At 40.3% G+C, this 15184-nt stretch overlaps 1 protein-coding gene across 1 annotated transcript in view; it reads left to right on the top strand.

Annotated features, from left to right (window-relative positions):
* The first annotated feature begins 1265 nt into the window (after positions 1–1265).
* The window catches only part of PPARGC1A (PPARG coactivator 1 alpha), a 478094-nt gene continuing 464175 nt past the window's right edge, over positions 1266–15184 (top strand). Inside the window, exon 1 of the mRNA XM_038008650.2 lies at positions 1266–1350. Within this exon, the coding sequence (XP_037864578.1) occupies positions 1333–1350 (18 nt within the window). The 5' untranslated portion in view covers positions 1266–1332. The remainder of the gene's footprint in view (positions 1351–15184) is intronic.

Below are 15184 nucleotides of genomic sequence, written 5' to 3' on the forward strand. Positions count from 1 at the left end.
CACTCTAATATAATGTTATGGGACCACCTCATATATGTGGTTGGTTGTTGACTGAAATGTCATTCTGTGGTACGTGAATGTATTTTAAATAGGATGGTCAGGGAGACGTCACTGAGCAGGTATTTAAGCAGAGATCTGATGAAAGGGAAGGAGTAAGCCACAGAAATACTGCAACAACATTGGCCCAAGCAAAGGGAACAGTTAGAAGGACAAAGTTCCTGAGGTGGGAATGTGGTTGGGTATTTGAGGATGAGTGAAGGGGTCCGTGCTGTTGCAGAGGTGCGTAAGGAGAAGACAGTGAGAGATCATGACCCTCACATCAGGGGCTTTGGGAAAACTCAGGGACAGTCATTTTAAGGAGACCCATCTTTTAGTATTTCTGTAATCCCAAATAGTATGGCTCATACACAGAACCCAAACTCATCCTTTTTTTGGAATATTTTCTGAAGGTGCCATCTTTCTGGGATTGGTGTCTGTGACTTGCCAGGAATGTTTAGAAACTATCAGATCTTTCTGTAGAGTTTTTGATGAGAGCGGTTGTCATAGTAATAAAATTATTGAACCATAGGATTAGAAGTTTCTTGATGGTAGGACCTATGTCATACACATTTTTGTGTCCTCCAAGAAGTCACACACAGTTCTAAACTTACACATAGTAAGAACTCAATAAATACTGATTATTTTTTCAATGCATGAGTAAATGGTCTGAGAGTGGTAGAAAGGATGGGATGTCCTAGAAAGGACTGTTAAAAATACACCCTTCTAAAAATGTTGTTAACGAAATTACTTCTGAAGTATTCTGACTTCCTTGCAATCTTTTTAAAAGACAAGTCCATATGCTGAAATGTGAACATAAGTATATAACAAACTGAACAGTAGTAACATTATTTTCAGGCCAAATTTTAGTTGGATGGTTGCATTTTGTCAATCCAATTTTTTCTTCCATGTTTTAAACTGGATATGGGAATTTTTCCAATCTTATCTCTAGTATTAAAAGAATATTGGTGTCTGGGCTCATAAAAACAAGGGGTTACGCTTGTCACTGTCTTACCCTAAAATGTGTTTAATATGTTGAGATTATGGTGAAAATGACATAGGAAATATCAGTCTCCTCGGGAACAATGGGTGGTCAAGATGCATTGTGATGGGGAAGGCCAAAATGGTAATTCTTGTTCTCCCATGACTGAATTCTCACCCTAATGGACCAATAATTTATAACCTTATTGCCTTTCAGTATCCCCATCTGCAAAGTGGGGGTAACACAAACTTACCCTCTGCCTTTCAGGTTTTTTGCGAAAATCAGTGAACTAATATTGGTAAAATTGGAGCCCCATGGATGAAGGGTACTTTGTAAGTATAATGTGTTATTGTCACGTTATTTTCTGTTATTCCAAAGTGCAAATACTAGATGTCTGCTCTTGCCATATCAGGAAATCTGTAACACCAAGTTTCACACCCAGATATTGGTAATCTGACTTCCTTTGAGGCATTTAATATTTCTGAACTCTAATGTTTTGACAATATGTTGGATGTTGAAAAGCCACCTCCCCCTGCCACCCTCCGTAAATATAAATTCAAGTAATGCTTACTAGAAAATTTGGCCCAAATATGTCTCTATGTTATTATATGTAAAAATGTTGATATGAACTATGGATATAAATGTAAGGTATCTTTATTTCTCTTCTCTCAACTCTCTCTTCCTTTCTTTCAAAACTGTATTTAACTTATGTTTTGAGCAGTCGGTCTGTGTCTCAAAGAAATGGTTGATTTCAGGGAGAGAATGAATGTTTCCATGAGGTGAACGATATTTTGTAAAGGATGAAAGTTGATTAGACAGTTTGCTAATTATTGTATTTCCAGACTTGGGGCAGGGGGAGGAGGACAACCAGAATGGTGAGCTAAGTGTGGATCACCCCTCCTTAACCAGGTTACAGTCCAGGGGACCTGGGAATTGCTTCCTACCCATGCAATGGCAAAGGCTACAAAAGGGCAGGAGGAGACTGTGCAATCCCAAAGTAACTGCTTTGATAGATTTTCTCTATTGAGTGGTGCATCTTTTTATTTTGCCAGGCCAACCAATGCCCTGGAATTGTGTGTGCTACCATAGATTGGCCAGCTATATGCCCAGTGCTTAACCCATGGTTTGATATTTTTTTTCTTTTAAACGGTGGCTGTCACCCTTTAAAGTTGATCATAGAGACGTTTAAGATTAGGACTGCTTATTGAAGCCATTTTAGTGAGTAATCCTTGGATTCATGTGGCTGTAGGATCTAAGTCTGCAAGGGTCTTATATGTCTTATCTAGCCCTATTTGTTGGCCAGTTCTAAGGGTTCCACCTGACTGGAGCCTGAGAACCTCTAGAGGCAGAAAGTCTACGACCTAAAAAGGCAACTCTGACAGTTAGAGAATTCCTTCTCAAGTTAAACATAAATCCAACCACTATGTATCTCTGCCCTTGGGTTCTACTTTTACTATTCATCCCTACAATGAATAAGTGTTTCTCCTACAAAATGACACCATTTCAAATATTTAGTGACACTTATTGAGTCTCCCTATGGTGGTCTCTTTGTCAGCTTCAGTTCCTTCAACAACTAGAGCTCATTTCCATGATTTCCAAAAATCTTTCTCTGGAAAAGTTTTTATCTGTCTATATCTTTCTTAACAAGCAGCACTGAGAATCTATCTTCTCCAGGCCCCATTCTGCATCTCAGAGTCCAGAGATCTAATCAAAGTTTCGGAAGACAATGACCTCTGAAGAAATCGTCTGGAATCACGTGCACCCATGGATTGGTTTGAGTAATGAGACAGCAAAGCCCACATCTCTCTGTGAGGTGCAGATGATTGACAGGAAGAAAGTTGTTTTGGTTAATAATACAATCTGCTTGCCTCCTGTAGACACAGCAGTAGCCTACTAATTCGTTAGAAGTGAATTAAGGTTGTTTACCCATGTTTTAAAGTAACTGTCAGAGTGAAAAAAAAGTTTGTACTAAATGAGACCACTCACCTTCTTCAGAGTTGCTGTTTATTTTAAGCTGAGTGCATAAATAATATATTGAGATACGAAGGGTGATTTCAAGCATTAGAACACGAAGTCTCCTGTTTAGTAACTGTCACTGGGCTGAAGAGAATTTAAACAGCTCTGAACCTTTTTGTCTGTGAATGTGAGGCATGAAATTAACTTTCATTTCATAGTTAGCAGAAATCATGATGACGGCAGACTTGTTGACATGTCTCCTGCCAATCTGGATATTTTTTGGTATTCAAGACAAACCTTGACAACAGAGTGCTTTCCATGTCTCCTTTGAAACAAGACTCCATCCTTCCCCCACAAAATAAGTAGGGAACTGTCTGGGTCACTGAGTCAGTTTGTTCTGGATATAAAGAGGAATACTGGAAATATATACTAGTCTAAGTTCTGGGAGTTCCAGTCTTGACTGCTGGCAACCTTCTCTGAATCTTACTTTCTTCATCTGTAAAATGGAAATAAGAGCATCTACTTCCGCTACTTCACAGGAAGATGGTGAGATCCCAATAAAGCAATTGTGGGGAGATGACTTTGAAAGGCATCAGGTGTCATATGTGGGCAGGACAAGACAAGATAACAACAGTTATTGCTATTAAGGCTTATTCTCAAGGATTTACATGTATTAACTCATTCACCCAACAATCCTATGGGATAGCTACTGTTGTTATCCCAATTTTGTCACTACAAAAACACAAGCACAGGGCAGTGGAGTGACTTGCTCCATCATCTGATGGCTTAAAGTTTGCAAAACTGATAGCCAAACACCAGGCAATTGGGTCCAGGGTTTGTTTTCCTAACTCTTACTTATTTGGGAGAGGAAGCCAGGTTTCCCCATATATAATTATGCCTCTTGATCATGCACAAGTAAATGAAACATCATTCCTAAAAGCCTGGACCAAATTTACGCTGAGAAAATACAGGTATGGCTTCCCATCAACAAGGAGGGTTCCCATTGGGTAGGTATGTAGCAGACTGTATGGATTAATTATGTTTTATGTGTGAAGAGCCTGGTGATTCTTAGATGAAAAGCCGTAAGTAAAAAGACCTATTACTCGTAATGCTTTCAGAAACAAGAAATTTGATTCACTTTTTGTCCCCTTAAACTTGAAAATGTGATAGCCTATTTCAGAATATAGGGAGAGTGTTAGAGAATGAATAGAAAATATATGGAATGTTTAATTTTGCATGATTACATTTCTTATTTGCCAAAGTAACTGAGACAAATAGAAATGCATAATAGTATCACAGCATACCTATTTGAGGTGTTTTGATGGAGTACTCGGGTTTTACAGTCTGATACGTGAACCCTTTGGGATAAATCCTTATTAAGCAAATGAACAAGAATGTATTTGTGTTTGCATCATTGAAAATATGTAATTTGTACAACTGCTCTTTCAATGTATATTTACACTATATTTATTTGAATTTCAAAAGAGGAAAGAGTCTTAAGTGATTAATGGAAACAAAAATGATGTGAATTTGCAGACATTTTCCCCTGAAATATGCTCAGTCTTTACAAGGATCATACTTAAAAATTGGAGTGGCAAGAGTGGGGGTGCTGACTTGCTTTGGATTTCTGAATGAAGCATTCCAAAAATAGGATCATTTCCATAATCCCTGAAAAATGGACAGATTTATGAGCAGTAATCAGCTGAGGGAAAGAATAAATTCTGCTCTTCCAAATTGTAAAAATTTCAGCAATTGCTGCTGTGCTCTAGTACTTGTTAATACAATGAGATAATTGCATAATTAAATACACTGTGGAATTTCAATAATTGGAAACTTTGTGTTCTCATCACAATATGCAACTTGCTGATGTTGAAAAGCATCAGCAGTGTTATCCAGAGGCCAGGATCCTTCTTTCACGTCACGCCCTCTGCAGCCTTCTGCAGCTCCTGTTGCGGTTCTGAAACACTTCCCTTTCAGGTTATTTTTAGTTGGTTGTATTTAGACAAGGTGAAATGAAGCAGGATGTCCCCCAAAGTCTGACTTATCTGCCCAGGTCATGGAAGTTGAGGATCATTTTGCTAAAAGTGTCCCTGGTGCTAGCTAGATCTTTCTATGTAGTAATGATTGAACGGCAACCTGAAGAAGAGAGCTTTTTGGAACTGGGGAGTGCTTCTCTGGGTTAGTAAATGTGAGATTGCTTTGTGGAGCCTCTGAAAAGGCAAGCTCCAGAGCTAGGCTACTTGGGTTCAAACCCGGTATGGTCTCTTTCTTTCTGTATTTCTGGAAAAGGTACCCAATATCTCATATATTTTCTTACCTGTAAAAGGAGAATCTTAGCACCTACATCTTCATGTTGGTGCAAAGCGTAATGGAGGTAATGTATGGAAGGAACTTAGAAGATACAAGGCGGTTTGTAACCATCCAGTAAATGTTAGCTGTGTTATCAGGCAATCCAGGGAAAAGTTTCATGTTCATCTGAATGTGACAAATCTTTCAGTAAAAACAAATAAGTAGACTTACGGTTTTGCTCATTCAAGAAATATTTATTGAATACATGATGATGATGATAAAAATAATATTATTAAATCAGTGCTTGGCAGACAGTAAGATATTTTAGCAGGAACTGGTCCATGATTGGTATCCCCAGCATCTAACACACCCATGAATACATACGGGATAGTTACTTAGCATAGAATGGATTCCATACATGCTTGTAGAATAAATGAGTGAATCAATGCATGGATAAAATTGGTTTTAACCTTCTTCTTTTAGGAGTTAGAAGAATTTACTATGGTCTGTTTGAGAACGTAGATGCATTTGCTTTTGTTGGACTCTAGGGCTGGCACTAGGCAAGTGAGGTGTGTATGGTGACAAACTTAAAGAGGCACTCACCCTCAGGGTTGCACAAGTGCTTCCTTAAATTTTGTGTCCCAGATGTCTCACTTTTGTCACCGTGGCCCGGGCCCTGTTGAATGTGTTAATCTTGCATGTATGACTATGCTTGATTTCTACCTGTGCTGGAAATTCCCCCTCAATTTTATTTTGAAAAATTTCAAAGCTACAGAAGTTGAAAGAATAGTACAAGCAACACTCTGCATACCTTTTACTTACGATCATCAATAGCTAATACTTTGCCACATTTACTGTATCTCTTTCTGTATATATGAATTCAAACTTTGTCCTAATTCACCATAGAAATCATGTTGTAACCTCAATACAACATTCTCATTCCCTCGCCTCTAGTGCACATAATGTTAAATAGGCTTCCAAAATTCTGAGTCTCAAAATTATGAATTTTGGAAGAAAAAGGACAAAAAGAGCACTAAAAAAACTTTGCTTAAACTTGTTTTTCAAGTTTTAAAAACTGCTGCTTGAACTTTGTTTTTAGACTATTAACATACTAACCTACTTAGAATACCTTCAATATGAAATGACCAAAATCTTAAAGGTTAGAAAGTTTTCCTGCATGCTCTGATACCTTCTTTTGCAGAGGAGAGACTTTTTAAAAAAGATAAAATTCCCTTGACCGTTATTTTTCTGAGATCCTTTCGAAAGTAAATGAGAGTCCAATTACAAATACAATGAGCTCATCGTTTTCCAAGTTAGGAATATTCACTGTAAGGGGTGATTATGAAAATATAATATAGAGGCTAGATTATCAATTTGGTGATATGCCCTCAAATAGAACTGTACACTTGATTTTGGAATGCACTGACAAACTTACATGGAAAAAAAACCTTTCTGATAATCTGGAATGTTTCTAAAAAATAAGGTATGTGTCCTACAAAATGATGATAACGTTTGACAGATGGTTATATTATTTCAGTGGTATTAGCAATGCTCTCTATGGAAGCCCAGGGAATCTGAGGAGGGGCTTCAGGGTGATCACAGGGGGTAGAGATGGGAGTTAGGGGAATGAGATGACATTGGAAATCCAGGCCACTCACTCATATTCCATTGGAATAGCTCTGAAATGATGTGCTTTATGTTGGACATCCGTCTAAGAATCAGTTTTCTTGAAAGTGTTCTAAAGCTAAAAAGAAATAGTTTGGAAACCATAGCATTAGTGGGTAGCAGAGAAATAGGAAACATTTATCCAGCAATCTTGGTTGGCAGTGAGAAGTGAAAGCTGTCAACTCGAAGGGTGGGAGAGGTCAGAAAAACCATGAAAGGCAGAAACACAAACTGAAAAACCATCTGGGAGTAGCAAGCAGGATCAAACACCCATACATACCCTAATGCGATGGTTCCTAAACTCCAGTGATTCCTGGTCTTTAACCCAGACATTCTGATTCAGTAGATCTGGGGAGGGGCTCAGGAGTCTGGTTTTTTAATAGTCACCCTAGGCTGCATGGAAAAAAATTGTCCTAAAGTCATGTTTGCATCATAGAACATTACTGTATTTGGTGATGATAAAGATGACCACAAGTGTAAAGAAAATGTTAAATTCAGTTTCATAGAATGTAACCCTTTTTCAAATTCAGGGAAATTTTAGAATGATTTCCTTCCAAAATGCTTAAAATAGAAAGAGTTATCCCGAATAACAGGGGGAAAAGATAGACAATAGTAATAGTAATAAAGTACTATTAGTAAAATAGTAATAAAAGACAGACAAATGTAATAGTCACATTACAGTGTGGGCTTGCTAAGTCTGATGCGAGAGGTACACACCAAGGGAGCCGAGAGGGCGCTCCTGTCTGGTTGCACACTGTAATGAACTTTCGAAAGAGGGAGCTTCCTAGTGGTACCGTGTGGCTTAATGGGCTGTTCACAGGCTCTGGAATCAGACATGCCTGGGTTTGAATCCTGACTCTCCTGTTGTAGGATCTCAGAAAAATGACCTAATCTTTTTAAGCTGGGTCTTCTTCATAAAGTCCAAATAAAGACTAAATTAGATGATGTGTGAAAAGTACTGAGCACAGGGCAGTAAGACGATAGATGGTCAAGTGGCTGTCATTAAAATAAATGGCTGTAATTATACTTATTTAAGAAGGACCTTCAGATAGGTAGACTTTCAAGAAGAGAGGAGATGACAGTGTGTTGTTTATTAGTTTTGGTTTAGGCAGGAAAGGCGAGGCAAAAGTGTACCCCCAAAAAGCGGGACAGCATAAGCAAACCTTGAGGTAAGGGATGATTTAGGCTTTTGTGCATAGTTCAGTGTTTCCAAAGTGGTGTTCATGTAGAAGATTCTGGATGGTACAAGTATTTTACAAATACTAACTAATCTTCATAGTGACGCTATGAAGTAGGTATTGTTTATTTAACAGACCATGAAGGCTAAGGCACAGAGAAGTTAAGCAACTTGCCCAAGATCACATAGCTAGTAGTGGCACAGCCAGGATTTGAACACATTCAGCATCTGTATTGCTAATGACTGTGCTAGGCTATTTTAATAATAATGACTTATGCTAATTAGTGTGTATTAGAAAGCTGTAACTAGCACAGGAAAACAGTGATTTTTACAGATATTGTTGCCTAGAACAACAGTAAAGTTTTAAAAAGTAGCTTGATTTAAAATAAATCATATACAATAAATAATAGTGGTCATGTCATCAAATATGACAAAAATCCTGTAGGTGTTCCCCAGATGAGTTTGGCCTGGGAAGTTCTGGGGCAGTGGAAGAGAGTGGCAAGGACAGATTGGAGCTACCATGGGAGACTATTGCCTTCAAATAACTGTTGTGTGAAACAACAACGAGAAATCCTTTACATTCTGAGGGAGAAGCCAGTAGGTCTGTTGTAGGGTAGAAGGTTCAGGGAAGGAAAGACGGTAGCTTGATGAGTGAGTTCTCTCTCATTTCCTGCATTCCGTTGCGAAGGGGCGAAAGCCTCCCCTCGACCTGGACTTCTGAATGGCCAGCCTGAGACCTATGCTATTTGGGAGTTATTTAGTTTTTTCCTCCTCCTCTTTCCCCATCCCTTCTCCTTCCTCTTCCTTCTTTTCTCTTCTTTTGCCTCTTCCCACCTCCTTCTTTTTATTGTGCATGAGGACAGATTTCAAAGAGTCCATGCCCCCAAAATGCAAATCCCTGTTGCAATTCAATGGGAAAAAGAGTTTAATACTCTAGATGGCATTTTAATTTACCTTCAGCTTTTCGGGATGACACCTGTGTATCTCTCCTGTATCTCTCCCTGGATATAGTCAGAAAAATCTAAAAGCTCAGCTAATCCTAAGCCAATCCATGCTTATGCTTTTTAAATTTAATTTTATTTATTTTATTATTTTTTTTTCTTTTTGAGACGGAGTCTCGCTCTGTTGCCCAGGCTGGAGTGCTGCGGCGCCATCTCGGCTCACTGCAAGCTCCACCTCCCAGGTTCACGCCATTCTCCTGCCTCAGCCTCCCGAGTAGCTGGGACTTCAGGCGCCCGCCACCACACCCGGCTAATTTTTTGTGTTTTTAGTAGAGACGGGGTTTCACCGTGTTAGCCAGGATGGTCTCGATCTCCTGACCTTGTGATCTGCCCGCCTCCGCCTCCCAAAGTGCTGGGATTACAGGCGTGAGCCACTTTGCCCGGCCCATGCTTAGGCTTTTATATTTGCAGATTTATCTTCCTATCAACTTATTTGAAGCTAATATTAAGATGAGTTTGCATTCCCTGAGCAAATAAGCACAGGTGTTAGTCCAGAAATTGGAGGAAACCAGAATGTAACCAGCCACACCGGGCGAGGAGTGGTGGGATAATTACACAGTTCCCCGAGCCTGGGTGTGGCGCACCTGCCCTGCAGGCTCCACATCTGCAGTGTTCCGCCCACGTTACACCCGGTCCTCATATCTAGAGACAACCAGTCTACTTATCTAGTCCTGCCCATTTCCTCTGTCTTATCCTGAGGACGAGCATCATAATCTGTTCTTTTCGCCTCTCTGTTCCCACCCTTTAGTGCCATCCTTGACATAGGGTGTGCATTCAATAAATGAACTTCTGCCCGTTGGTTAATGAATGATATCAATAGCTCCTTACTTCTCTATTCAGATTATGGTTTAATGAATACGTATTGAGCACTTACTATGTGCTAGGTATTGTGCTAAGGGCTTTTGTACTATTTGAATCTTACAACAACCCCCTTCACCTGTCACCAATGGGGAAATTGAGGCTTAGGGAGGTGGTATAGTTTAACCAAAGTCACACACACTTGGCTCGGCATGATTCAAGCCCAGATACCCCACGTTCAGGCTGAGTTCTCTGATTTCTTTATGTCACTTTTTCCTGCCTTGCAAAAACATTGAGTGTGTTTCTCCTCCCACTGTTAACCTGGGGTTTCCTCCCAACCGACCCCCTGGGATCTCACTCTCAACCCTCAAGTTGAAGGAAAGTTCCTCCCTCTCTGACTGTAAATAGAGAATTCTGTCTTCATGGTGTGAGACTCTGAATGTCATTAAATGCCACTGCCCACAGTGAGTCCAGAAACGGAAGCTGCTTTCGGAGTTTCCAGCAGGGGCTGCCTGTGAAACAACCACAGGCAAGGCCTGTGCGTGTCCTGAACACTGCCTCACAGATTAAAATAGTTGTCACAGTGACCAGAAAATTGAATTGGTTAAACCTTCTGGTTTTAGATTGTTTTTAGAGAGTGAATAACTCTCTGATTTTTCCTTGTCACAGGCTAAAATGAAAAAAAAAAAAAGTAAGAGTGCAACTTCATAGCTATTTTTCTTTCCTGTATGTTCATAGTGGTTATTTATATCTGGGAAGTTTCCATTGGGATTTAGTTCAGGATATAGACTTGGCAGGGCGGCTTCTGCACTCTGTGGTGACATTTGACAGACTGCAGGCAAAGCAGGATGGATTTCTAATGTCTAGATGGATGGATTTGGGGGCAAAGTGTTGGGATTGGACTGTATTATAAAATGGATTTATGGATCCGAATCTAAAAGTGGCTCATTGCCTGTCAATATGAGATCTGTATCAATAACATTTGATAAATTAGGCCTCCCGACCCTTTGCTCTGTTTGCTTTATCAACTCTACTTGGCAATAACAATAAAAGACTCCAGGTGGTGTATTTGGAGTGGCTTATTGAGCTTGCCATGTGCATTCCTGACCTTAGGGCCCAGCTCTGTGATCCTGCACATGTTATAACCCCCAGAAGAGCGCTGCTGTGCCTGACTTCCTCCCCAGAATTAGACGTTCCCCTGCTAAGCTGCATTTCAATATCGGCCTCATGCATTAACCTTGAAATGCTGTGCCCGTGATGTAGGTAGCGTCTTCATTTTCCAGACGAAGAAATTAAGACACTGAGAGGTTAAATGAGCTGCCCAAGGCCACACAGTAAATCTCGAATACAGCTGGGTTCCAGATAAAGGTGTCATAGTTGCTGGGGCAGGGTATGACACTTTCGTTCTCTGTAGTCACAGACTAAAAGGAGTTGAATTTGCACAAAGCTTGCTGATAATACACTTTTTTTTTTTTTTCCCCAGTGGTGGTGTGGTGTGGCTGCTATCTTATCTCCAACTCTTTTGGGGAAGCAGTCCATGTCCCTGTGTAAGAAATACAGGGTTCACACGCCTATAATCCCAGCACTTTGGGAGGCTGAGGTGGGTGGATCATGAGGTCAGGAGATCGAGACCATCCTGGCTAACATGGTGAAACTCCGTCTCTACTAAAAATACAAAACAATTAGCCAGGCATGGTGGCCGGCACCTGTAGTCCTAGCTACTCGGGAGGCTGAGGCAGGAGAATGGGATGAACTCGGGAGGTGGAGCTTGCAGTGAGCTGAGATCGCACCACTGCACTCCAGCCTGGGTGACAGAGCAAGACTCCGTCTCAAATAATAATAAAATAAAAATAATAATAATACAGGGTTCTCTTGGGTTTTGGCAGATAATATGCTTTGTTTCGTCTTTGCAGCCATAGGCCAAAGGTGAAGGCTTTCTTCATCCCGTAAATGCTGGCCTTTATGGAATCGTTCTTATAATGCCACAGATATCTTTTGGGAAGGGAAGGGAAACTCTGTGCCCAGCCAGATCGATATTAGGTAGGGGGGAGCAGGATGGAGGGGCGCTGTTGACAGAAACAGGAGACACAGTTCTTCCCCGAAAAGTGCTTACATTTTAGTTGGTGGGAATGAGTGAATGCCAGTTTGTATCCCCAAATCTCTTCATTTGTGGGCTGTAGAAATCCATGGTAGGTGAAATGGGCCCTGCACCTCCATTCACAGGATCACAGCTGCAGCACAATAATAACGAATGATTGCAATGTGCCAAATCCACACACTGCATACACTTACCCAGCCAATCCTGGCAACTACCTCGAGTGTGGTTCACAAAAGTCTTTGGAATTGGCAATCTGTGTGTGTGCCACGTGGGGTTGAGATATAATTCTTAGTGTATAGCTGATCTCTTTGGCGTAAATTATGCTGCTCTTTTCCTTTTGAGCGTCTTCTGAAATTTTGAATTAAAACTCTCTTTACTCTGTCATGATAATGATGATAAGCTGGAATAGAAAACCAAAGGGATAATTATCTGGTGAAATATAGCAAAACTTTTATGAACTAGAGGTGAATGGAGTTTTATCAGATTATCTGGAGCAAACTTTTTTTTAAAAAAAACATTTGTGGCTGAAAATTTATTCTAAAGTATGTCATGGAAGCATACTGGTATTTCTAGTTTCTTGCCCCAGTGTACATGATTTAATGAAGATAACTCAATTTCCCTTTCGGTAGAGCCTCAGGGGGCTATCGTTTCAAAGAGCAGACTTTTTTTTTTTTGGTAGGGGGGAAGGGATGGTCAAGAGGATGTAGGGCATTAGAGAACTGATGATTTTTAGCTTGAAATTTTTGATACTAGTTTATTTCAAATACAGTGAGTTTAGGAGTACAGTTTTCACAATCTCACTCTCTTTCTTCTGCACCCAATCCATATGCTCCAAGACTCAAGGAAGAAAGACAATTTCACCTGAAAAATACTGTTGGAAGTGCAGATCTCCCCAGAGATTCAGATCTAATTGGTTCGGCGTGGTGCTAGGAATCTTCGTTTCTGATAAGCACACCGTGCTTTCCTAGCAAGCACCCAACATGTGTATTGCAATCTTCATCTCTTATAGGCTGGATTCTGTGGCTCACCCTTTGAGAAACCATGTCAGAGGCAGAAGAGTAGGCCCTAGAGCAGAAGATGGGGTTTGTGTTTAGAAGAATCCAGCTCCCGGAACATTGTTCCACGGGTGACGTGGTGGTGACTTTTAGTCAATGACCAACTAGTGTTACAGTGTCACAGAAAATTTAAACCTTATGTCTTACCCCAAATTTGTTTACAAATATTTATTTATTTAATTAAATTCATTAATTTGTTTTTGGCAGGGTCTGGCTCTGTCACCCAGGCTGGAAGGCAGTGGTGTCATGACGGCTCACTACAGCCTTGAGCGTTCCAGGCTTAAGTGATCCTCCATCTTAGCCTCCTGAGTAGCTGGGGCTACCGATAGGTGCCGCCACGCCTGGCGAATTTTTGTAGAGAAGGGGTTTCACCATGTTGCCCAAGGTGGTCTTGAACTCCTGGGCTGCAGTGGTACGCCTGATTCGGCCTCCAAAAGTGCTGGGATTGTAGGCATTTCCCTGGGCACAAACATTTATGGAAGACATTTCTTTGGGATCCCAGGGTCTGGATGAGAAACAGCACAATATGAATCACAGGGAAGTACATTTATTGTGGGAGCTTTTTTTTTATAGTAGGAAGAATTTATTTCATGCCAATAATATATTATTTGATTGATATTATTGAATTATAGGAATTATATGAATATTATTTGATTGATCTTAACAGATTACAGGAAATCTATGAGAAAAAAAACACCAGAAATTTTTACATTAAAGTTATCCATCTAGCCATTTGTGTACCAGAGGAACAAGCATTATTTAAAATCATTGCTGATTCTGTCAGAGAAATTATTCATAGAGAGCATTTTCATTACTTTCAAAACACCAACAGTACTAGGACCAGGCATAAGTGTGTGTGTGTGTGTGTGTGTGTGCGCGCGCACATGGCTTTCAGGTAAATATTAGCAAACAAGCCATGTACTAATAATAAAACAATAAATAGCAATAATTTAATTAAGCACTATTTATGTCAAAGTGTCTGAATAGGGATATGATTACAAAATTATATGTAAAAATTTGAGGCAAAGAGGAGATATTTTTCTTTTCTTATATTCAACTCCACATTCTGCCATTGTCTAGCAGCTGTATTTTGAGCTGCCAAGTGGGGTCTTGACTTGGTCCAAACCTTTTCTGAGAGAATAGTCTATGCAAGCTGGCAGGTCGTCAAGCTGTGTGTGGTCCTCGTACCAGCAAATGAGTAAATCAGAGTTATAAGTTGCAAATGTGCCTCAAATTAACTTCTGCATAGTAGGGAATGAACTTGGCATCATTTAAAGTCCGGCTCAGTGACAGCCTTCTCTCGCGGCAGCTTAATCAAAAAAGATGATGGAAAATTGAGGCATGGTGGGCCTTGAAGCTTCCACAGGGTGTGAACTCAGTGTACTGTGCTTGAAATGTCACATTCTGCGAGGTCCTGAAATTGCCAGGCTCAGTGTCACATTGCGCTGTGGGCTCTGTTCACATGATGCAATCACTTGCTTATCTGACCAGGTCTAAAATAAGACACTCCAATGCTTTATTTATGAGCTTGGGGCCACCCAGACCCATGATGTAAGTAACCTTGGGGTTCACAGTATTTGATCACTTCAATTCCCATTAACTACCTGTTTCTAAATGGGGAAAAGCATTTACCCAGCACATTGCGTTATTCATGAAGACACAAAAGCAGCCTGTTGTGCTGTCACTGGGACTGATTTCCATGTAATGCGATCCAGCTGTTGAATGCTGCAGATTGTCAGTTTCTAATGTTAGTTTTCTCCTTCTCTCTTTCTTCTTTCTTTTTCTTCTTCCTCACCTATTCTTTCTCCATCCTTCTTTTTTTCCCCATTCTTAAAAAGAACATCGGCCAATTCTAGGCACTGTGAGCATGTAACTGTATATCAAGGAGTTATGAGCTGTTCCCCTTTTCAATATAGAAGGTCACAAGTTGGCAGCAGAGAACCTGTTTTACATAATGCCGAGAGCATTTAGTGCAGCGTTTCTTGACCACAGTGCTATTAATGTTTTGGACCTGATAGTTCTTTGTTGTGGGGGCTGTCTGTGAATTGCAGGATGTTTGGGATATCCTCTTTTCACTAGATGCTGGTAGCACCTATCCATTTGTGACAACCAAAGATGCCTGTAGAC

Source organism: Chlorocebus sabaeus, chromosome 27 (genome assembly GCF_047675955.1).
Source record: "Chlorocebus sabaeus isolate Y175 chromosome 27, mChlSab1.0.hap1, whole genome shotgun sequence".
In the NCBI taxonomy this organism is placed as follows: Eukaryota; Metazoa; Chordata; class Mammalia; order Primates; family Cercopithecidae; genus Chlorocebus; species Chlorocebus sabaeus.